The 25,838-nt window shown below is 36.4% G+C and overlaps 1 protein-coding gene across 2 annotated transcripts in view; it reads right to left on the bottom strand.

Moving 5' to 3' along the window:
• The window catches only part of spir (spire type actin nucleation factor), a 223,702-nt gene that overhangs the window by 22,814 nt on the left and 175,050 nt on the right, over positions 1-25,838 (bottom strand). For both annotated transcript variants that reach the window (XM_017609646.1, XM_017609647.1), the window contains exons 8-10: positions 23,712-23,842; positions 23,220-23,331; positions 19,585-19,717 (exon numbers count right to left, since the gene is read on the bottom strand). In XM_017609646.1, coding sequence (XP_017465135.1) covers positions 19,585-19,717; positions 23,220-23,331; positions 23,712-23,842 — 376 coding nt within the window. The remainder of the gene's footprint in view (positions 1-19,584; positions 19,718-23,219; positions 23,332-23,711; positions 23,843-25,838) is intronic.

Genomic DNA, 25,838 nt, shown 5'->3' with positions numbered 1-25,838 from the left:
ACTCATTGGAAATGGAACACATTTAATTATAAACTTGATTTATTGCACTTGTTGGAGATACCGTTCTAAATCACAATTGGCCTTGCTCTTATTGGTTGAAATCAATTGTAGGTAAATACTTGTAATTGAAAATTGAATTCAACACAAGAATTTTCATTAATTTTTATATATTTTTTCTATATTTATTTTCCTTCTCACTTTTCACCAGCCTTCACCATTGCCTGCCTTCACAAGTGTCCTTTCACTACAAAATTTAAAGGAACATTAATTGCTTCATCACATGTTCACCTCGCTTTGTCAGTTTTTGCTGTGTCACACTGGGGTGTTTCACTTCCACAATTTCCTACGCTGAGGATGCACAATTCTATTACACGCTCCCAGACAGACACTTTCATTTTGCGCTCGCCCGCTCACTTGCTCACTCATGCTTTCTGTCCGTTATCGATCCAAAGCACAAGAACTTACGGGAGTGAGCAATAACGGTTAAGGACGGAGCGAAAGCGAATATGCGAAGGATATCATACGGTCGTGGCGTTGAGCCGAGAGGAAGACGAAGCGCAAGGACGACAACGAGTTATGCTGTCTACATTATGAGTTATGAACATTAAGAGTTGTGATTAAGTTAAGAGTTGTGGCAATAATAAGACAAACAGCAATGACGATAACGCTAAGTGGTTGTACATATGTAGTACACAAATTGACATAAGGACAACTACACGGAGCTTATTTGTATGCAAGTGCGCTTATACATACGAGTAACTACGCTTGAAGGATGCTGCTATGAAGGATGTTTATAAATGCGTTCATAAAGAAAGAAAAGGTTCATGTGCACCTATGAACATTTACAAGTGTACGTACCTACACATATGGAAGGTTTTGGCTTTAAGAGTGTAAATAGAAGTTCGGCTTCGGAAAAATAAAATCACTAAAATTCAAAACAAAAAACCCTTTTTGATATTTTCCTGACCATTTTAAAACTAAACGGCTGAACCTGATACAAAATCCATTTTCTTAAACCTGTAAATTTACGCAAATTTCGAAAGTTGGTTTTAAAAAGCGTGCCCAGTAGGTACAAGGACCTATTTGGCGGATTTTCATATCGAAATTTATTTATTTTTGTTTCATTTGTTTCTGATAAATCCTTTCCCACTATCTCAGGCATAATTGCAATGACAGGTGGTAAAAACTTCTCATCCGACGAGCTAGACCGGGTCTGCCACCATGCCTGGAAACCACATCGTCTTCACCGAACTGGCCACCCACGTAACAGTTCTTTGTGGTTTCGGAGTATATATTCGCGAAAACTTAAATGCAATTTTGTGAATAATGAAAAATCCAGTTTTCCAATATTTCTGCAGCACCTCTTTTAATATTAAGGGTGTGGGGTAGGAAGTATATATATACTACTATTGAAATGGGTTATTTTTTTTTTTAATCTTATTGGAAATTAGACTTTCTATTCCAATAGGCAGATGAGTCACAGTAATTCAGACCGAGGTTACAGGAATCTCTACCTGTACTAGTTGAAACCTTGAAAAAAGGTTTTAAAAGCGTCGTCATAGTTTACTTCTTAGCCAGCCAAGTGGTAATCAGGTCCCTATACTAACGGATAATCACCTCCAAGCTCGTTTAGGAGTACTTTGAAATTCTTCAACTCGTGACAGTAAAAAACACGGTGCTGCGATGATGGCCACCATGTGACTGCATATTCGAAGCAAACGAGGTCAACGACAATTGGTCCTTGTGTTGGTTTTCTTCAAAACCTACGATTACCCAGTCGATAAATTCAGAACACTTTAAGTGCTGGCCAGCGTTAGGGGTGCTTCGACAGTCCAGGTCATTTGGAGATTCGTACGTTATAAAAGATATAAATATTTTATATAGAGCAAACAATAGAACCTTGGGGCATAGCTCAATTGGGGCTGGAAGCAAAGGCAGCGCGGACTATATGGCCACTATCTTTAAGTGCGAGCGAAGGTTTCGCACAACGGTTGAGGAGGAGGGATAGCGCCTCTCATGGACTGCTCTAAAATGGTAACGGGAGTGAGTGTCGAAAATTACTGCGGGAACTGAACGTCAGACGGGGGCAGAGGTTTTCGCAATGAGGATAGCAGCAGAGTTAGCCTACACCGAAACGACAATCAATTCATAAGTAAACCAATACGTAGATAGTCAGGCGGCAATTAAGGCAGTTACCTCATACATACAGTATTTCATCCATAAGCCATTGACAGGCTAGCCGCCGGCAGAAGGCTACATATTATTGGGTGCCCGTTCAATAGGGAATGGAGGGAAATTAAATAGCAAATAAGACTGACAATAACGCCACCACTTGAACAACGAAATAGACGATAATATGATTGGGCAGTTCAGGGCTAAATGGAATAAGTTAACCATTTGCAAAACTGCAGAAATTATGTGCGAAAACGACGGAAGCAACTATACTCGCTTCTTGTTACAGCAACCAAAGGAAAACTGCAGAGTTACCACCGGATTGCTTACTATCACTAGCGGGGGCAAGTGCAGGAAGTGTCGTGAGCGAAAGACCAGGGACATATTGGAGCATCTTCTCAGCCGATGTCCTACACTGTCAAAAACACGAGTAAAATGCTTGAGATCCTACCAATTCGAGAAGTTTTATGACATCTCAAAAGTAGAGCTCATATTTCTACTTAAATTCGCAAAACGCGTTGATATCCCACGTGATATCTACTTCAACGCACAGACACGAGCTTCAACTGGCAACGCTAAGGACCTACCAGTCTATGTGCGACTCAACGTCGGCCAGATTAACCTAACCTAACCTAAACAATAGGTTACTCACTGGCCATCTATTCGGTCATAAATAAGTATTTGTTTTCTCATGTACGTACATGGCGATGAAGATACGTCGGAGCATATTCTGTATGTTTGTGCCGAGTTGGCAAAGCTAAAACAAAAATACTTAAATGCATTCATAGTGAAATCCCTTAGTATGTATTAAGATTTCATCTATCAAAGTGCTTTCAGTATTTATAAGTTAACCTGACAGTATCTTGAGCTGTCAGGGTTAAAATGTTTAAGGATTTATAGTTAATTTCCACCAAGCCTTAACTGCAATTTATGCCCATTGAAAAAGAGAGATTACAACTTGAGGGGAGTAATTGCTCATGTTAAGCACAAGCAAACAAAAGTAAAAATGAAAAAAGTAAAAAGTACACCCTGCCGATCACCCTATGTGGAGGTTCCTGCAACTTACTAGACCTCTTTACTGCAGTAAATCTTTTGGTGGAAATAGGCTACTAATTTTTTTATCATTAGATCTTATTTAAATAGAGGTAGGCAATTTTTTACAGATTCATTCACCCTCTATACCGAGTTTATGAATATGGATTTTCGGATTTGGCCTTTTTCATAAACATGAAAATCCTATCTAATTTGCAAACTCTTTCAACGGTTAGTTTAAATTTCATTATAAACCTTAAACTTTATTTTTTGCATTTTATACGAACAACCCCCATATTGAAGGGTTGGCGCAGTGCAATATTTCGTATGCAATTTCAATTGCACCAAGACATCTGCACGCATGCATAAAAAAATGGATACAGTGCACGCGCAGTAATGTGAACACCTTATAATATAAACCCCACTCTAAAGAGTGAACACAAAGCCCCAAAAAAGTTTTTGCGATTAACAGAAAGAGCAGACATCTTAGATCGTCCGCAAAAAGTAACAAGTGTAACCAGCAAGAAGAAGCAGAAACAAAATCTGACTTCGCGTTTCATTCTTGTGAATGTAAGATGAATTTTGTTTAGTGTGACCAGACGAGTCGAAGGAAAAATCAGGATACAGCATTTTTGAAAGTTAGCACAATCACTTTCTTTTCCATCAGACTTGAGTTTTGAAATGATTGTTTTACGCTCAATGGTAAGAATTGAGAGTTCTCAGTTGAGAGTTGTGGGATGTAGGCAAGCGACGCTGTGATGATATTTTTCAAGGTCGCCGACAAAAGCTCAACACCTTTAAGTACAATAGGTAGGATGCTAAGGATAAAACTCAATAGTATATCTTGTGTCATCTTCATCCGCCACAGCTCTGGCAACAAACCAGATGTACCTTGACACAGTGGTTCTCAATTTATGTGTAGTTGACAATCGACAAATTTCGTACATGTATTGTACTTTCGGTCATTCGAGTTTTGCAGGGATGTTATTATGTGAACGATATACAAAAAAAGCGCCTAACGATATGTTTATGCAGTGAAAAGTTTATAAAAGGTCAGCTTTGTAATAATCAGGACAAATGAAAAATCAGTCATGACATTTTAATTCGGCCCTGAAAACAGGATATGGCCTGATAAATCAGGACGTCTGGTTACCCTAATTTTGTTGAATGCATTTTGGAAATGAAACCCTACAATTTTTTAATAAGAGTATGTCTGTATCCCGTTCTTTTTTGAATAAATTCCTTAATTTTTGATTCATATATGGAAATATTCACTTTAAAATGCATAATTGGGACAAAATGGTGATAATTTTTGCCTTTATTTTGACATTCGTAAATATGGACCCGCTTGGTTTTAATTAGTTCACATTATCGGGCCTGCACTGTATGCAAATAGAACACAAGACACAATGAGAATGAAATTATTAGAATAACCCTCTATTTAATACCCTTAATACCCCTAAGCGTTTTGAGGCTATTCTCAATTATATTTCCATTTTCTTGTGTGTTATTGTTGTTCTTGCGCATTTCACCACCTACAATTGCTGCAGCCTATACTGTTGTAACAAAAGTAGCGCCACATTTAATTTCATTCGCTTTGGTTTTTGCAGCTGCAAAGTGCAGCGATTATATTTCGTGTTCGCTACACTGCCATTGTACGCGTTCCCTTAGTGAAGGTCATTGTAATAAAAAATGCTCTATTCATAAATTGTGGTGAAGAGCTCTTTTTAAAAAGTGCACTCCTTCGCCACTTGGTGCAATTTCGCTCATTTTCATTTCTTCCGGCTTGATTCGTCTGAGTAAGATTAGCCAAACTTAAAATGAAATATCTGTGAATGCACGCAAACGAAATTTGGATTTAAGATTACTTAAATCGTACATTGCACTGCAAATAGCGCTTTGTTCTTCCACTCTTTTCAAGCGTCCTCGATTGCTCTCCACCATCGACACATTAAATGCTATTGGTCATCACTTGCCACACGCGCCACTTCGTTAGCAACATAAAATACTTTTATATACATACTTATGTAGCCATACAAATATTTATTTAAGCCATAAAAATATTGGAGATCTTCGGCATGCAATCACCCGCCCATCACTTATAACGACCAACACCTTTCCCGTTAACGTTCTCATTCACGTCACGTTATTGTTTATTTTCTTTACACATATGTATGCATGTATGTATGTACATATGTATTTTTAAATTTGCCACACGCTATCACACTAATCACGTTTCTGTTTCGCGCACACCATTTCTTGTAAAGCCCGACACTAAACTGAAATCAATGTTAGTGTTGTGAACAGTCAAAAGCCCGAGGTAAATGCCAACTTTGAGAGCGACCAACTTGCAGCAAATGCATCGCCGTTGTTGTTGCTGTTCCATTTCTACGCTTAATGGGGTTCATGTTCATAAGTTACCACTTGGGCGGTAGTGGATAGCCCTCTGCTGCGAGTGGACAATGGAGCTTAGTAGCAAAGCTTGCTCTTTAAATAACATGGTTTTGGTAAAACGTAACAAACCCAGCAGTAGCTGCAGGGGATTAGTTATTGATGTAAACTGCTACACCTATGCACTACGGTTTAAATGCTTGTTTTTCTGACCAAAACTAATTATGGTTAAAGAAGTAGATGAGTAAAACAAAATATAAGATTTTTGATTGATTAGCTTACGGGAAGTTCCATAAGAAAGCGAACCTTAGTGCAAAAATATTTTCTTTTTATAAAACTAACAAACGTGTGGACAAGACATTTATAAACATCTTGAATCAACCAAAAAACAACAAATCAACACCCAAATTCATAAAAAAATAAAGATTTTAACCGCTTTTTAAATAGAAAATTTGTAAAAAAGTGTCACTTTATAGAGCTCTTTAAATCTATTTAATTTTTTATGAATAAGGCCGTAAAGCTTTAGATGCATTTTTATTACCTTTCTTTACGTTTCGAAATCAAGTTCTAAATAAATTTTTTGAAATGGGTTGTTTCGAAAGTACTGTCAAATAATTTGCGATTCATAATTCAAGTGCTTGGTCTGAAAAATATATGGTACCTATTGTGCTATATATGTACCTATTAAATTGTGTGTGTGCTTTATCTATTATGAGTTATTATTAAGCAGTCCCACCCATCACAAAAAAAGAGAAAAGTTGTTATATTTACTTACAGAAGTTGTGGTTGTGTTTTGTGTTTGTTACATAATATGGCTGTTCAGGACCTTGTGCATATACTCTTGGATTTGCATATTCGTTGCACTGGTAAATTCACAGCAATAAAATGCACACGGTTGCCACGGCAGCAAGCAAAAAATTTGCAAATGCAATTCCAACTGCAAATGCAAGACCATTTCCATAACATCCTGTATAGCCCTAATGTTAGAAATCCATTGCAAATGTTTACCACAATTGCATTTTCGTTTCCACATAGTTAGATAAGAGCAATTCAACAGTGAAGCATGTCCCACCCGTGACAGCTAAGGTGGGTTTGACCAGTTTTGTTTTTTTTTCATTTGTTTATTCAATGTTTATAGTTTTTTATAAAAGTCTAGCACAATACATAACCAGCACCACATAAATCCACGTTTCAAACTTCGTACGAAAACTATAAAAATTAAACAAATTTTAACAATTACGCCCTCACCTTTTAAACCTTTTATTCAGAATTTTTGAAAAGTTCTAAGTATACAATTTTTAGCCCATTAAATTTAAGTAGGTAAAGGTGAAAATTTCAACACGGCTGACCTTGCTACGCATTTTCTTCCATATAAAATCCACTATCCTAAGATAAAACGTGAGTGAATTGAACCTCTACTCAGCTTTTTATATTTTTTAAAAATAATCTTCAATATGGACCACACTAAAAGCCCCTTTTCATATAAAAATTCGTACCCGTCCCACCCGTGACAGAAGAATTTCGGATTTTTTTTTACAATAAAGCAATAATTTTTTCATAAGTATTTGTTGTTCTTTTTCTTATTTCAAGACATCAAGTTCACACAGAAAAGTGAAAAGAATTCACAGAGTTTCCGTAAAATATATGTGCTGCAAAAAGCAGTTTATTTTTTTTGTCCCACCAGTGACAGAAGAAATAACTCAGATATTTTCCCATGTAAAAGTAAGTTGGAATTTTTTCCGTATTTGGTAATAACTAATACAATAGTGAATTAGGTGAAGCTTTATCAAAATGTAGAATTGTTGACTATTTTATACTTAAATTTAAAAAATAAAGTAAATTTTTATTGTACAAATGTCCCACCCGTGACGGTGAAATACCCTTTATGATAACCTGAAAAGTCTGAATTTCCTAAATTGTTCACTGAAGTCTGTTTTGAGTTCTCCCCCTTCAAAGGGCAAATAGTGTACTACTGTAAGTATCAAGATGACCTAAATAGCAGTTTTCTTAGAAGTCGCAAAACATCACTTCAGAAAATATGGTGGCATAAGCTCAAGAGATACATTACGTTTATTCTAAAATGAATGTGTCTCAGTCAAACCCAAATTTTCTAGGCTTACGTAAAGTTAAGATTTAAGAAAAATCCAGACATTCATTAGACAAAAATAAAAAGTGATTTTATCACCAAAATAAATCGCAATATTTTATTACACACATCCGTAATATCTACTTTCTGGTACTCTTAGTCTCCATACTAAATTTTTTAAGAATATGTTCTTATATTTTTTTAAAAGTAACTAAACTTAAATCGAGTTTTAAATTGTACGAAAATCAGTAGACTTTGACAGTTGACTGTTTACTACGTATGGCTATTAACAAAAACAAAGCCACCCTTCTTATATTTTACTCTATTATCTAAAATATAGCAAGAAGAAGAAAGTGATGTTAACAAATGTAAAAAGTTAGTTTTGGCGAGAAAAACATGCATTTAAACCAGGGGTCCTCATCCAGTAGCTCAATTGGCTCAATTGCCAACATTCCGCACAGCTCGTGAAATAATCCTAGAGTGTAGGTGGCCAACTCTTATCATCGAACCGATTATTTCATGGGCTGTATGGCATGTCGCACCATAAGCGCTCCACATTAATTTCATCCAATTTAGACGTTAAGAAATCGGGTTTTAATCCACGATAACACAATAGTAAACCTATACATATCTCAGAGACTATATTATTAACGCATAATCAATTAAGCGCCTATCGTGAGTACTCCAAAGAACAAGAGTTTTTAAACTGCCATATTTTTTTAACTTTTTTAAGTTTAAAGTTCAGAGAACCCCAAATGTGGTATTTCCGTTTAACGACGCCATCAAGGTGGAAATTAGGTTTTAATAATCAACTCAACAAACTCTCTTAATTGTATACGAACATTAGGATTCAGTTCTTTTATTAGTTGAAGTTTGTTAAAGTTGCTGACGTAGATATTGAGTGAGTATAGTGTAGGAACCTTCTTGGAACGCCAGTCTTCTATGAACTTCGGCTACTTTGAATATTAAAACCGTAAACCAGCGGACAAAAAGCTCCAAAATTTCAAAAATTTATATAATTTTACCACGAAAATTATAATTTGGGCAAATCGCCAATTTGCCGCGGAGCTACAAATATATTTTTTATAATAAGCTCTAAGACTACCTTTTTTAACTGCTGGGTGCATTGAGAGTTCATCACTCTAAATGAGAAGTTTAATTTTTACCACCGGTACGCTTAGCGTGAAACACTTTTTCCACGAGTTTGCGCAAATACAGTTTTGTGTGCATATACATACAAACATACATACGTACATAAAAAAAGCTTGCAACAAAAAGCTTTTAAATGTAGCTTACTTGAGAATCATTGCTTTGTGAGGGTAAAAAAGCGTCATTAAACGACTCTGATAAGTCGGTAATAAGCTTTAATATTGACGTCATGGATTGAAGTTTAGTGAAAAGGAGGGAAATGCAAGAAAGTAATGCAAGGTATTAATGACGTCAACGATAATTTCATAAGTGAGTGCTTTGAAGAACGAATGCATTTTTAAGTCTTATCATTGAAATAATGGAGTAAAGCATATTTGGTGCAATTTAAGAAACGTATTTTTGTTATATGTATTTATATCCTACTAGCATCACTAACATTGCGTAACGCTTTAATTTGCAATAGTCGCTCATTTCCGGTTAAACAAGCGTAGGCGTAATAAACTGTCAATTATAGACTGCAGTTGAGCCAGTGGGTATAAGCAGCATCCGGAGAAAGAGTTAATTAAATTTGTTAATTAGTTAGCTGATTGGTTCTGGGTTACACACTTTTTGCAATCACCAGCTGTTTACTCTTCAATTTAATTTTGTTTTACTATCAGACCGATTTGCAAGCTATAAATCCTTTGGCGGTGTATGCAAAAAATGTCAGTTATTCTGGAATACATACATATGTATGTATGTACATATGTGTGTACAACTTAATTGAACAAATTTAGGTCTTAACTATCACCACAAGAAGACATTTTACATGATTGATAGTAAGTGATACACTTTAAGCAATGTGTGTCATCTAACAGGAAAACGAAAGTTCACTATTTCATTCCACCGAAGGACTTTTTTGGTTTCTAGTTAATAGTTGGAAACGAACATTTTTGATTTGAATGAATTTTGGAATTTTTGTTTTTATCATGTAATTAAGTTTTGCCAAACGGGGAAAAAATAAAAAAATCGAAAGTTTAAATTTAACAATCTCACAGATTTTGCCAGTTTAATATCTCAAAAAAACATTATAGTTACAAAAATGGTTCTGGTATTGTTTTAAAGGTTATACTTGGGGCAATATAAAAAAGTATTAAAAAAAATTGCTGAACTATTTGAAGTTTTGAATCTTGAAAAAAAAAAAATATTGCAAACTTTAAATTAAAAATAAATTTAAACTAAACAAAAATTATTTAGCATAACTTTATTTACAGTTTACAAAAAAATTAGTTTAAAATTTCGAAAATTCATACCCTTAAAAAACCTGTCTTGGAAATTGCGCGATCTTTTAATATAAGTTAGAGGTATTGTAAACAAAAGATTAAACCATATTTATTTACGTTTTTGCTTTAAAAATTTTTTAAAATTTCGAAATACTGCAAATTTTTTATAGCCTTAAATATTTCACTTAAAACGAGTCCAGAACGAGAAACGAGTTTTGTAACTCTTATATATAAACTATATAAAATATATAAAAAATTAACTTGAAAATGCCGGAAATTGCGAAACTTAGAATATTGCATAACTCTCGAAACAATTTTTATTTATTTTTTACTTTGGCAGAACTTTGTTATATGAGAAAAGAAAAGTTCTTACCAAATTCATCGATCCCACACATTGGTCGATTTGACATGGAGAAGTTGGGGAGGTATTTAGACCATATCGATGGTTGAGTGGAAGATCGACCTACCTCGGCATCCCGCTCGAAAGACCCTATCTCAGAAATTTTTTCAAGAACGCCCTACTCCAGAATTTGGTTGAAGAACGCCGTATGTCAGAATTCGGTCCAAAAACACCCTATCTCAAACGAAAATAAATTGAAAATGTGCTGAGACAGAGCGTTTTTGAGTCGGCAGTTGAGATAGGGCGTTCTTCAACCAAATGCTAAAATAGGGCGTTTTTGGAAAATTGTCTGAGATAGGGCTGCCGAGTTAGGTCGATCTTCCACTCAGCCATCGATATGTAAGTAAAAAATATTTTGCCAACGAAGAAGATGAAAATATTTATTATGCTAGTATTTGTTACATATGTGTGCATAAATATAAGATAGTATAAAATTTCAGACATGTACAAGCCTAATGCACATTCTTGCATGACTTGCATCACGTCCACACAAAAGTTCTGCTTAACATTTTTAAAGTACAGAGGTTAAGTGATTTGAACTTACCGATGCTGCAGAAAAACATATCATCCACATGGTTTACCATGAGTATGAAGTATTTCACTAGGATAATGGGCTAGTGCTTACGCATGGTTGATACTCAAGTACTTTCTTTTACTTGCACTTTCATCGAAAACTTTGAATTTGAAGACATTTCGCGGTCACTTGTTTTGGTTATAGAAGCATGACCGATAAAAGCAGCAATATGGTACTTATGTTTTATGCGCATACATATGTATATACATATTTAAATACATTTGTAAGGTGGACATTCCAATTTGCATGTCATCTAGAAAACATATGCATATAACTTATGTACGTATGTATGTATTTACTATGCATGAATAAGAATAGTCTAACAATGCTACATACAAATGCAAATTTTGAGTAAAATTTCAAATAGATATAGGGATAGAGTATACTGTAGAAATAAAATTTCACTTATAATGGAGTATCAACTCACATTTGGAAGCTATATTTAGTTGGAGAGCTGGCGTAGAAAGTGCGCAAGAGTTTTCCGAAAGCGAATATTTTAAGAGCAGGTTCCATTTTAGTGATGTAAAGTTAGTGTAGAGTAAGCACTTGGCGCCAGAATGCGCAGAAATTTGTGACCCTAAGTGATTTCTCGAACCTTATAGTCTCTAAAACAATAATAAAAACTATAAAGTTAATAAAGAAGACAGTCAGACTCATTTTTGATAGGACCTCATCAGTCAGCAGTCGATAGAAGTAAGAATGGATAGGCAATTTGAACTTCATAGGTGGTTAGTATCGATCCTTTTCTCGCGGGTCTTTTCCAAGATTTGGCGTATTGTGAATACCTGGTCTATGGTGGATTTTCCAGGTCTAAAGCCACAATGATAAGGCGCAATCAGTTCTTTGACGGTGGGCTTCAGTATTTCACACAATACGCTCGATAAAACCTTGTAACTTATGCTTAGAAGTCTGTTACCGCGGTAATTAGCGCGAATGGCGGGGTCGCCTTTCATCGGGCATCCATTCATCATTCATCTGACCATATTCTAAATAAGAGGTAATGCATGCACCTTATTAACTCCTCGCCGCCGCTGTTTTTAAAGCGCGCCAATTCTATTCGTACCCATACATCGTCAGGTTGTGGTATATTGACTCCGTCATTATCGAATGTGGGCTCGGGTTCGTCTTCTCCACAACTTTCCATGCTGCTACCATTTAGTAGGGTGGAAAAGTGTTCCCTCCATAATTTAAGCAAGTTCTGCAAATCAGTCATCCGGTCGCCATTGTTGTTCTTACAAGAGTTCATTCTTGTCTTGAAGACTTCCGTAAGTCGCCTAACTCTCTGGCAAAATTTTCGGGCATTTTTCGTATCGGCCAACATTTCAAGCCCTTCGCACTCACGTATTTCTGCCTTTCTCTTCTTATTGCGGCAAATACGTCTCGCTTTCCTCTTCAGTTTCCTGTAGGGGGCGTCTCTCTTAATCGGATTTCAGCTTCTTAACACTCCTCATCGTACCAGTTATTCTTTCGGGGTCGCTGAAATCCGACTACTTCTTCGACGGCGGTACTTAATGAACGGGAAATGTGGTTGAAGAGTGCTCTCTGAAAGTAGGTGTGGGAGGCGAGTAGCAATTGCATTGGTCATCTGTTGTGATTGCAACTTTTCGAGGTTGAGATTTCCTTGCATTTTTGGCGAGACCAGGTATGAAATTTTATGTGTAAACATCTGTATTTCGAACTGTTCCCAAATGGGCCCGAACTAGTCCCGAATGGGATCCGAAATAGCCTCGATTGAGTCCTGATAATAATTATTATCGAGTTTTATTTTCCACTTAAAAATAATTACACCTTGCAGCAAATTTCAAAAAGTTGAAGGCAATGGGAATTGGATCAACAGCATTTGATTAAGTTGATCAAATAATGAAAAGGTGCCAAAGGATTTGAAAAGGTTGGTTACCATTTCTTTTTAATCTCAATTTGAAGTTGGATAAATAAGATCCGAATGGGAACGTATTATTTAAAAACATATTTTCCAAAGTTAACGGAGCGGGAAGGAGAGATGGGAGGAGTTTTTGGCCCAGCTCAAGGTTTAATTAAAAATGTATACATATATGTATTTTGGTATGCAATTTGTGAGCGAAATCAAAAAAAAAATCATTGTAGTACTCGCCTGACTATGACGAGGTACGAATAGCGATTACGCGGCTGAAAAACAACAAAGCTGCTGGAGCTGACGGCCTGCCAGCCGAGCTATTCAAGTACGGCGGCGAGGAGCTGATGAGGTGCATGCATCAGCTCGTATGCAGAATATGGTCAGATGAACGCATGCCCGACGACTGGAATTTAAGTGTGCTCTGCCCAATCCACAAGAAAGGCGACCCCGCCATACGCGCCAACTACCGCGGAATTAGCCTTCTAAGCATAGGTTACAAGGTCTTATCGAGCGTATTGTGCGAAAGACTGAAGCCCACCGTCAACGAGCTGATTGGACCTTATCAGTGTGGCTTTAGGCCTGGAAAATCCACCATAGATCAGGTATTCACAATACGCCAAATCTTGGAAAAGACCCGCGAGAATAGGATCGACACACACCATCTATTTGTCGATTTCAAAGCCGCTTTCGACAGCACGAAGAGAAGTTGCCTTTATGCCGCGATGTCTGAATTTGGTATCCCCGCGAAACTAATACGGCTGTGTAAAATGACGTTGAGCAATACCACCAGCTCCGTCAGAATAGGGAAGGACCTCTCCGAGCCGTTTGATACCAAACGAGGTTTCAGACAAGGGGACTCCCTTTCGTGTGATTTCTTTAATCTTATGTTGGAGAAGATAATAAGAGCCGCAGAACTGAACCGCTCAGGCACAATACTTTATAAGAGCGTACAATTGCTGGCGTATGCCGACGACATCGATATTATCGGTAAAAACAAGGGCTACGTCTGTTCTGCCTTCTCGGGATTGGATAGAGAAGCAAAGCGAATGGGTCTGGTGGTGAACGAGGACAAAACGAAGTATCTCCTGTCAGCACACAAACAGTCAGAGCATACGCGTCTTGGCACCCACGTCACTGTTGACAGTTACAAGTTTGAAAAAGTAGACGACTTCGTTTATTTGGGAACCAGCATTAACACCAATAATAATGTCAGCCTTGAAATCCAACGGAGAATCACTCTTGCCAACAAGTGCTACTTTGGGCTGAGTAGGCAATTGAGAAGTAAAGTCCTCTCTCGTCGTACAAAGATCACACTCTATAAGTCACTCACCATGCCTGTGCTGGTGTATGGCGCGGAGGCATGGACAATGAAAGCATCTGATGAGGCGGCTCTTGGAGTTTTCGAGAGAAAGATTCTGCGAAAGATTTACGGACCTTTACGCGTTGGTGATGGCGAATATCGCAGACGATTTAACGATGAGCTGTATGAGCTTTACAACGATATAGACATAGTGCAGCGAATTAAAATTCAGCGGCTCCGCTGGCTTGGCCATGTCGTTCGGATGGACAGAAACGCTCCTGCTCTGAAAATATTCAACGCGGGCCGCGATGCTGGTAACAGAGGAAGAGGAAGGCCTCCTCTGCGTTGGAAAGACCAGGTGGAGAAGGACTTGGCTTCACTTGGCATTTTCAATTGGCGTCAGTTAGCACAGAAGAAAAATGACTGGCGTGCTGTTTTGGACTCGGCCAAAATCGCTTAGGCGGTTACAGCGCCTAATAAGAAGAAGAAGAAGTACTCGTTTATTTTTGAACCGTAAACTGAACTTCAAATCTATATAAAAAGCAAATTGGAACCAACTTTTACAAATGCTTTGGTATTTATTCATATATTTTACCTCTTTTAATGAATGCAATTGGTCTCATTCTCATCACTTTTTGCGTGTTGCACTGTGTTCGTATGTATAAAATTTAAAAGGCCATTGCTACAGACGAAACCAACTGAAATTTTGACCTGACAATTTTGATACTTATTGCTTTTATTAGGGTGTCGCTACCTCTAAAAACTATATGTCGGAAATCTATCTAGTATGTATAGCTTTTGCGTTTTTTGAATTATCATTATTCTTAAGTGAAAACATAAAACTCAATATTAATTATCTTTGAGCAAAAAAAATAAAAAATTAAAAATTATTATTTTTATGACGATTGAAAAGAGAATTTTGTGAGTTTATGTAATAAGTCGGTAATACGACCAAAAGATAGAGCATCCTTGATTGGTAATCCTCATTTTTCGATTTCCAATAAAAACATATTTACTCATTTGAAAAGTCCAAGATGGGTGGAATTTCGAAGGTCAAAAAAGAAATTTCCGAGAAAAAAGTTTCAAACAAAAGATACGTATTTTTATGCTCAGAATCTGATTCTCTACTAAAAACGTGTATGTTCAATTTAAAAAAAACGCACTACCGGTCAGTTTAACCCATCTTCCATCGAAACTGGAAGTCGGTAATACCACCAAAAGATAGACCATTTCTATTGGGGTTTTTAACCGACTTCCAAAAAAAGGAGGAGGTTATCAGTTCGTCGGAATATTTTTTTTTTTTTTTTTTTTTTTTTTTTTTTTGATGTNGGTGGTCCCATACTAATCTGGTTAAGATCTGATCAGTGGATCATGAGATATATATATATTTTTTTTTTTATATGAGAGTTGAAGTCGGTTTTTTTTTTGCTAAAAATTACTTGTTAATAAAAAGCATTTCCCTCTATTTAAGAGACACGCTTTATATAACAAAACTTAATCAAAATAAATACAGTTATTACCTTAAAAATTTGTATTTGCCGACCTTCCTAAAATATATATATTATACCACTGTATAAATAATTGATGCCCAAAATAATATTTGAATTTCATAAACAGCTCTAGTAATTTACATTTTTTTTAAAGCAACGAGTAATTGCAAGAACGCTAGCTCTGACACTTTTCACTTCCATTCACTTTATCTTTTCTACATATCGTCATCTGAAATGCAAAAAGACGTCACAACATCGTAAATTAAATGGAAAAAGCCGTGACTAATATTTTAATTTTTTTTTCATAAAATGATGTGGGGAGTTGTAATTCGATGAAATCCATTATATAAATCAAAAAGTAAATTTGGAATTTTTTATTACATAGTTATGACTTAAGCCATTTCAACGATGATGTTTCTTACGTCTTTTGGTATATCAGGCGACGGAATGTATTGTATGCAGTGTATTATAGACAGTTTATACAACGGTCTTTTTCGAAAATTATTAATTAATTAAATCCAAACACAACTTGCACCACTTGGAAATTTTTCGATACCGATAACTGTGCCGCGTGTGTTAGCTTGAAAAACGATGCTTCTATGGTGGCCATCAAGAAATGACAATGGCAAATTGTTATCACAAGTAAAAGAGACAACTTGTAATTTAAAATACAAGCATAAGCATTTAAAATGTGTGTGTAAGTGCATATGATAATATTGTTAAAAAGTTTTAAAAGAGAAACATTGAGCTTTTTGAAACTTTACTCAAAAGCTTTCAATCGACAATTGAAGCAGCACTGGGCCGTAGAGAAAAGTAAATTACTGCCACATACCTACTTCTTTAGTGATATGTACACTCAGCGCAGCTTAGAAGCGTAAAGCTCTTGTAGAACTCCTAAAAGTATGCAAAGGAAAAATCAGCCTTTCTTGGCATCTTATCCATTTACGATAGGCATACATGCATGCACATATGTATGTTCGTGCCACACTGCGGCACCACCCCGCAGCATTAACAAATTAGAGAACAAGCACCGTTTACCAATAACGTCAATTAGGATGCATTTAAGCTCAATTTAAATTCCTACAGCAAATCTTCCGTTATGCTAGTGAGCATTAGGTAAGCTGCAGGCGGTTGGCAGAACAATGGATTTTGGTGGCTGCTACTATGAGATGCAGATGTTGCCTTGACTGTGGCCGCGACTTAGGCCATGGCTGTTGTGGTGTTGCTGCTACTTGCACTATGATTGCATGCAACAATGCTGATGTCAACGACGGATAAGCATTTCCGGATACTGGCAATTTCCCAACGAATACGTATGTATGTATGTATGCATGTATGTACATACATAGTTCAACATACTTTGCACTGAGTCGAATGGGTATTTGAGCGAGAAGCAAAGTGCTGTGTCACAATAAAATGCCAATGAAGTAATTTTTATATTTGCATTGGTGCATTTGTGGCAAGCCATTCAACGCAGCAGATATGCAGAACAAATATCAGGCATTTTGTTTCTGAGAAAGCTTGAAAAATACTTCGAAAAGCGCTGCCAGAGTTTTTGTGGCTATTAAGGACTTCAAAGACACTAACTTAAAAAAAAATTTGCGTATGTTAATTAGGGTGGTTCAAAAAAAAGTATGCCATTTCCACAAATAACTTGCTTTTTCCCCACATGGACAACTTTGAGCGCTTTGAAGGACCTCTAAATTTATTATTTTTTTATTTCGAAATAGAAAAAACAGGGGTATGTTGTTTTCGATGTTGAACAATCCTAAGGGGTGTGAGCATTGAAATTCCGACCTTATTTTTTTATGTGCATTTTTGGACCACCATAATGTATAGGGAATGCATATACATATATTTATCGATATAATTAGCATTGTTGTTAACAAAAGATAATGTTGTATTTAAAGTTTCTTTATATTATGTTATCGATACTTTTATCGATTTTATTGTTGGTTTATATGCTATTTATCAAAACAAATGCATGCAATAATTTTGTAAACTTTTTTAATTCCTAAGTTTTCGATAAATTTTTTGAAAATTATAGCATTACTACTGTGATATACATATACACCTACCTAAAGTTAACAAGCATTATGGCTGATTTCCAATAATTTTAATGACAAAGTTGGGCATCAACAAATATTTGTGTCAGTACTTTGCAAACAGCAGCTATTAACTCTACATACATATTTCTGCTTAACATTTTTTAAAAGCACTAAAGACAATTTTCGATTTAAAAATAATTGTATGTTTTGCCTGTGTACACAAATTTCAACTATGTGCCTATTCTTCCGTATTACATACGAAGTTTTTCACTGGCGCATTCTATCCTTCTTCTCGTATTCCCTGAATCCCCAAAGACTCACAGGGTTCCAATAAATTTGTATATTATGCAAATTTTAGACATTTCGTTTGCCATTTCAAAGAAAGATCAGTGTAGTAAATCCTTCACTTGCCACACTGTTTTGTCAGCTGACAAATCGTACAGCAGCGCCGTTTGGCTGATCAAAGCGGTGCGCGCATCCATGCCACTTTGCAATTCTAAATCATGCTAAACATTGACCATATTTGGTGCCGCCAAATGTGCCATTTTGTGGCAGCTTCATCAGCGGTCAATAGTAGACAAACATGTGTATCTACATACATACAAACATACACACATAGAAATGCACATATAAATGTAAAAATGTAAAAAAATTCTAAATAGCTTCAACCGTGCAATAGAATATATGCAATGTACATAGAATGAAATGCTGCAGGTTGACATGCGCAGTGATGCTTTGCAACCGATCGACCGCAACCATTGAATTGTTAAACGTTGCATGTTGTTGCAGTTTAGGCCAGCATTTGTTGGACAAACGATTTGCCGCGCCAAATAGCCAAATGAAATTCAAATTGGATGCAACGAACATATAGCAAGTGACCGAAATGACTGAAAGAGCCTTAAGCCGACAATGTACGGAGGTACATACTGTTGGCAAAATGGCAACTTGGGACAATTGTTTGCTTGCTGACAGCAAGTGGCACATTGTATGCTGGTTGACCAAGTTTAAAATTGGTCAAGACACTTCAAAATCTATGTACGAAATTTCCTTCAAGCGTCAGTGAAATTGAAGGGAGAAGCAGGCAATTCACCGATATGCATGAGTAATTATGGAAATCTAGATGAAAAAAAAGAGAGGGAAATAAACGCGAGAAATAAACGCGAACAATACTTTCGAGAGCGTTTCTAAGAGAACAAAGTGGGCACAAAAGTCTCCGGGACGTTTTTGCAAAGAAACAAGCGTGAACAAAAGTCTAACGAACTTTCTCTCGAAGAACAGTTTGGGAACTAATATCTCAGGAACACTCTGATAGAAAATGAAATGAGAACAAGTCTTCTCTGAACTATTCGCGAAGAATGGTAGCACGAACACAATTTTTCTCATAGCGTCCATCAACTTGAAATACTGAAAGATAACTGTCAACACAAAGTTAACGAAAGACTTAAGACACGAACTGTTCTTCGACAGAAAATGAAAAAATGTTCCATAAATGGATAGTTCGCTCTAATGATAAGCGATCAGCAAGTTGAGATGATCGAGCTTATTTCTGGCTTAGAATTAACAATCGTAGTTTTCACTGAAACGCGGACGCCGCTCGCATTCTTAACGTTAAGTTCATAAAACTTTTGTTCTCGTGCAGAACTAAACCAAAACAGGAATGCATTCTTGATCCCTGGGAAATATAAATATTTAATAAGTAGTCGACTTCCAAGTCAGTTGGCGCGCGTTTTTTTATTGTATAGTTTGTTAGGTTTCATCATATTTATGTATGTACGTATTTATTTTGAGTTGATTGTTTTTGACTTACATCGATCCTTGAGTCGTGGAGTTGTTGGCGGTTGTATGTGCTTCAGTGTTTGTCCTTTTCGTATCGAGTCCATGAGTTGTTCGCGTGGCGATGGTGTGCGTTTGATGGGTGGCGGAAGTTTACGTTCGGATGCCTGAAATAACATATTATATTGATCAGTGACAGAGTAGAAGAAATAAATTAAGTGAAAGCTTTTATTGGCAAAATGGGTGCATACAAAAGAGGCAATGGAAATACGAAGTATTCCTACAACCTCGTTAAGAACCACAGGCTAAACTGTTACCTAAATGGCGAAAGAATAGTATAGACTGAGTTTCCGATAACCTTTGAGGAAAGGAAGAACTAATTTATAAACTTCTCTGTTGGGTTTTCAGAAAAATTTGTAGCTGAAGTGGGGAGATGAAATAGTTAGCGGCAGAAGAGGCATGCGAATTTTTACAGCTGCAGGTTGTTTTTCTTTCTCCAACTATCCAACATTCATGCATAAACATGTGACTTTAGAGAGTTTATTAATTTCCAGAAACAATTCTGTAAGCATATGCGGTTCTTTCGGATTTTCTTGAAGCCGAAGACTAACTAGTTACACAGTACAACACTCTAAAAGTAATGGAAATGATCAATTGCATTCATCAAAAGAGGTCAAAATATGAATAAATACCAAAGAATTTGTAAAAGTTGGTCCCACTTCCATTTTATATCGATTAGAAGTTAGTGGTAGAACGATGGCTGAGACAAACGAATATCAAGCTTTATTTTTCAACCTATTAGTGGCGCACAGCAACAGCTTTTGTTGAGATGGTACAAAAGCCTAATCTCCTAGGACCTAGGTGAATCAGAAGTCAATGCTTTCACTTTAAAAAGCCGATTAAGTAATGCTAAGGCCCAGAAGTGAAGTAGATCGATTACACTGTGGAACACAAAAAAAAAAATAATAGGGCACATATATATCTAGTTTGATAGCTGTTGGTTATACGAACAATGCCTCATACTCAGATTTAATAGATCAATTCGTCTTCTCAAGGAAAAAAGTTTCAGAACCAGATTTACTCAGATTTTTGGAATATGAAAATTTGTTTTTCTGGAGAACGCGAATTGATCTCCATAGTAAAACTGAGTATGAGGCATTGTTCATATGGCAAACAGCTATCAAACCTAATATACAGATGCGCACTGTAGGTTTTTTAAAAGTTCATTTTTGTTCCCCAGTGTTATAGACAGACCTAAACTAACATCCTTCAGGGGTTAAATAACACCTCCCTTAGCTCCCGAACCAAAACGACGTATATTGACGAAATATGTTTATCTATATATATAAGTAAATATAGCTATAAAATACAAATTATGTATGTATGTGTGTACATATGTCCGCAGCTCCGTCCTAAACTGTTTGTCCGATGACAACCAATTCTTTCACACCTATTGCAAACTTTGCTAAGATAGTCATAAAGTCATATTTAAAGATTTTTTTACAGATACATAGTTGAGTTTAAAAGGCAGATAAATTCTGGAACCTTAAATTAGAGGGAGTGGTTTCTTCCATGTTACTAACACATTTATCACGCAGACAAGATTCTATAACTCCATAATTTAAATGCAAAATCCGCGGGTATAAAGTAGCTTCTTAAAAGTAATGAAAAATATAATTTATTTTAGACGCAGCATGATCGTATTCGCTTACTGAGGCAAGGGATGTATTTTTCGATTTGCATGGGTGTTGCTTATAATTGAACAGCCGAAACTTAACGTTACTTGATGCCACGTCGAAATCTGTTTCATTTTGATTCTCTAAATTCTACGTTCCGTTAAGTTAAGTTAAGTTACCATAATCAAGCTTCTAGAATACTCTAATTGCGGTCAACGGCAGTTAGAAAGAGGAGAGGGACTGAGAAATTGTTCTTCGGAATGTGACTACTTTTTTTAATTTTCTTAAAATTTTGCAAAATTTAATTTCGGCCACCTAGATCGTTCTAATATACAATGCGTCCGTGGAACACGGTGATGGTAGGCCATCTTCAAACCATAGCAAATAAGCAGATCTATTTCCCTCGGGCGCGCCGTATTATAGCCAGTGTTGCCAACTTTTGATTTTCAAAAAGCACCAAAAACTTGAAAAAAAGCGTTTTACCACACTAAAAGCACCAAATTTCTTTGAATCAAGGGATGCTTTTTTTATAACATAATACCGAAGTACTGCACATTAAAACTGGTATATCTCGAGGAAGCAAAATCGAATCGCATCAAACGAAAATGATGCCCTAATTAGAAATGAGCAAATAATTTGATGTTTTCATTATATAACCTCAAATATCGCTAAAAGCCGTGTTTTTGGCTCTTTGAGGTTAGGATATCTCTAAATTCTAGTGCTAGAGCAATTGTGAGGCCAGATTTGGATTCAGCACCAAGAAACGATGTGTTTTACTCAGGTGGTAAAAAAAAAATTGTACAAATAATTAGAAAAGAAAAAAAGAAATACTTAACTTATTTGCTTACTAGCATTTTCAACGCGAATAGAATTTAACAGGGTGGGTTTGCAACTTCAGATTTTTATCAATCATGGTTGTATTTGAGTCCATTTAAATTTGTAGACTCTTGTAAATTCAGTGCTGCCACAGCCTTAAATATTCCAAATTATTTCAGGTTTTAACAATCTCGAAGTAATTTTAGTTAAAAAAGCACTAAAAAAGGCACTAGGCACTAAATAATTTTTTTTTGGCGTTTTAATTTTCAAAAAGCACTAAATCTAGTGCTTAATGCACCAAGTTGGCAACTATAATTATAGCTAATACAAATTCGTTTCAGCACGCTGACCTCTTGTTAATTCCAAAATATCGAACACATTCTTGCTCTATATGAGAGTATCCTCCGTACAATAATAAGTGCCCATCTACATATTCATTAAGGCTTTGCAATTTTACACTTCCCTTCCTATAAATCAACTATGTACGTATAATCAAAACGTTTCTAACGATTGCCACAAAGACTTCGGCAGGGTTTGGTAACTGGTCACTAAAACAAAAACAACGAACTTTAACGAGCGAAGACTTTAAGGGGATCTAATCCACAACTCTGCATTAAAACGGATCAATATCACGATCTATGCCCTAATTGGGTACCAGTGCCGAAGTCGATTAGCCACTCAACTAACCCACAAAGTGTGAATTATTTATGCACATTTAATTTTGGCCATCGATAAGAGGAAAACTTTCAAGTTGTTAAGTTACGTTTACGTTGGCATAGATTTAAATTTAAAGGAGCACAGACAAACTCATACACACATACACATCCATGAAAATAAGAAAGGCTTCCTTCTATTGTCTTATTCATTTGTTTAGTATTTACTTTTACTGTATTGCCATTGCGATTACTTGCAATTACCACAAGAAAGTGCAACGAAAATTGGCCACTTAACACTTTTCAGCAAAACCAACAACAATAATGCTCCAAAATAAATACAACTTTTCTTTTCTTATCCAACAAACAAGCAAAGGAAAAAACCAATAACTACTTAAAACCACAACTGTGCCAAAATATACAGTGAAATTGTTGAGGTGTTCAGGAATCATTTTAAGATAAGTGTTAGAAGTGTGGAGTAAGGGCAACTCCTGCATTCAACACAAGCATACATACATACGTACCTTTTTGAGTGGCGGCCGTGACCTAATGAACTCCAATATCAAAGCGTGGGCATCTTTCTTCACACGCGGCGGAATATCGCCATTCACCATTACCTTGCGCAGTTGGTACTTTCTAGAGATAAAATTACAAAAAAAGAAGCAATCGATGAAAAATAGACAGAAATTGTTTGTAGAGGGCAGTTGAAAGCAATAAAAGTAATAATTTAGCAGTTTGCCAATGCGATTGTGGGAGAGGTGGAGGCAATATTGGGGTTCAAATTGCGAAAGGTAATAGGGAAGAAAATATAATATTTGCTAATTAAGTGCTAAGTCGCATAATTTTGAAAGGCTTAACCTCTCCACCACCTGTCTACCAGCGGTTGGCACTTGGAAGTTGAATATTTAAATTTCCTAAAACCACCAAATCTAAGTACTTTTTCGGAAAATAAGGAATAGTTTCTCGAAATCAGTACTGGCTACAAACAATACACATAAAAAAGAAGTTGCCCTTACTTAGAACGAATGTCCTCCATAAGAATCTCATAGGGAGTCAACTCGTACTCTATCGGGGTGCGTGAGTAGTTGTTCTTCTTCAGACGAACGCCACGTCGCAGCTCATCGATCACTTGGACCCAGAAACGTGCCTGAAAATAAAACAAATTTTATTTTTTAATTATAGATTATTTGATTTTCTCGATGTAATTACTATGAAAGTAACTTTGAAACAAAACAAAAAATGTTAAAACATGCTTAATTTCCAGTGTGCGTTATATCAATTGTCATGAAAACGAGGAGCTGATAAATCTTTCGAATGTCGAAAAAAATGATGGTAACAAAAATTATTCCATTTACGCGCAGTTTTTGCAAACGTCGTTTTTTGCTCTACATGTAATTTCTACGAAATGAATATGAGAAGAAATGTATATTTTCACATGCAGAAAGTTGTTTTTGTAAAAAATTTATGTTTAGAAGAAAACAGTGAAGCTTAAAAAACACGTACTTGTAGCGCCCTCCAAATTTCCAGTTCATGCTTTATTTTCGGGAAAAGTATTAAAAAATATTTTTATTAGTCATAAAGTTTGGTCTGCTTACTTATTAATGGACTGAAGAAATGAAAATTATTACAAAATTTCAAAACTAGGCCGCGAAAACAATTTGTTGTAGGTGGAATATGATTTAACCCACTTAATCATTTATTTCAAAGATGCAATTTTGAAACTGTAATAGGTCTTTCGTCAGACCCGTTATATGCTACACAATATGGCACGAAATGTGGTACATCAACATACAAGTGATTCGTTTACGAGATACATGATTAACCCAGTGGAGGAGTTTGGGAAAAGTAGGTATTGTTGCAAAGGTCACAACCACGATAAATAGGAAAGGTCACATGCGGTCCCTTTTTTAAATGAAACTGATACGCAGATTGCTGGCGTTTGGAAAGAGCGTGTCTTCATAAAGGACTGCATTATGTTCTTGCTCTATTCCACGTTATTTTAGCTATCGTGCATATAGTAGTGCCTTCGCCCGAATGGTTGTTGATTAAGGCTGAGGTGACCGCCATCCAACTCCGATGGGGGAGGAAAAGCAAGAACCACGTAGGACCTGCGTAGTCTACAGCTGCCATATAGAGAGATGTTGGATTCTGGGGCGAAAGAGAGACTTCGGCGTTAAGTACTGTCGTTGACCCCAGTGGACAAGCGCCTCGCCCTAATCCGCAATAATTAATTAATTTGTGCCCAAACCCAGAGTGAAGAAAAAGGCGAGTTCTCGAAAGTTCTCTTCTTAAAGCTTAAACAGACGACAGCGTTGATCCGGACTAACTCCGACTTAATCAGGATCAACTGCAGTTAATTCCCGAGTTGATCCGGATCAACGTTGCCGTCTGTTTATGCTTTAAGAGTGCATGGAGCGCACCTAAAGGCGCTGCGCCTCATGATATCAAAAACGTGCTAAGCGCTTTCAATGTCAGGAGGAAGAAGAATGGGATTGGAAAATTCAACCTCTATAACGAATCTTTCGATAACAAATAGAGGCTGATCGACATTGTAGGGACTCTAATAGCGTTTTCTTTTCTCGAAATAATGTGGCATTTATTCTGCCCTGCGCAAAGGTTGTCAAGCTTTCGTGTTCCTTTCTCAGTATCTTCCATGCATACTGCGTTCTCTTTCTTTAAAATGTTGCACCCTGATAATGTTGCCTTACAAAATGGTGACATTTTTTTCAAGAAAATAAAACGCCATAAATATGTCACCAGAAAAAATTTCCGTAATCCCTTCTCAAGTTTGGTTTGCACACAAACCGGTTTCGACGTTGCGCCATTTTCAGTGCAATTTTTCGTTCGATGAGGAATATTCGATAGAAAGGCTCTGCGTGGGCGACGGTAAATAGCGTAAACGACGGTGCGATACAGCGGCTCCTCTAGCTTGGCCATGCCGTACGAATGGACAAAAACGAGTTTTTCTCACATTTGATGTTTAATCTTTCGGTAAACAAGCGTTTAGATCAAATGCTTGTTTTGAAAACTGAAGAAAGAAAAACTGAAACACCATATGTCACAGTGATCAAAGCATAAAATCGCATCAGCAACGAAATGCCACAAAAACCTCGATCGTTAGAACTTCAGTTGCATGCGGAATA

The sequence above is a fragment of the Rhagoletis zephyria genome, unplaced genomic scaffold (assembly GCF_001687245.7).
Source record: "Rhagoletis zephyria isolate East Lansing unplaced genomic scaffold, Rhagoletis_zephyria_1.1 Rzeph_scaffold_00242, whole genome shotgun sequence".
NCBI lineage: Eukaryota > Metazoa > Arthropoda > Insecta > Diptera > Tephritidae > Rhagoletis > Rhagoletis zephyria.
The sequence above is the reverse complement of the archived record's forward strand: the minus strand, read 5'-3'. Positions and strand labels throughout refer to the sequence as shown.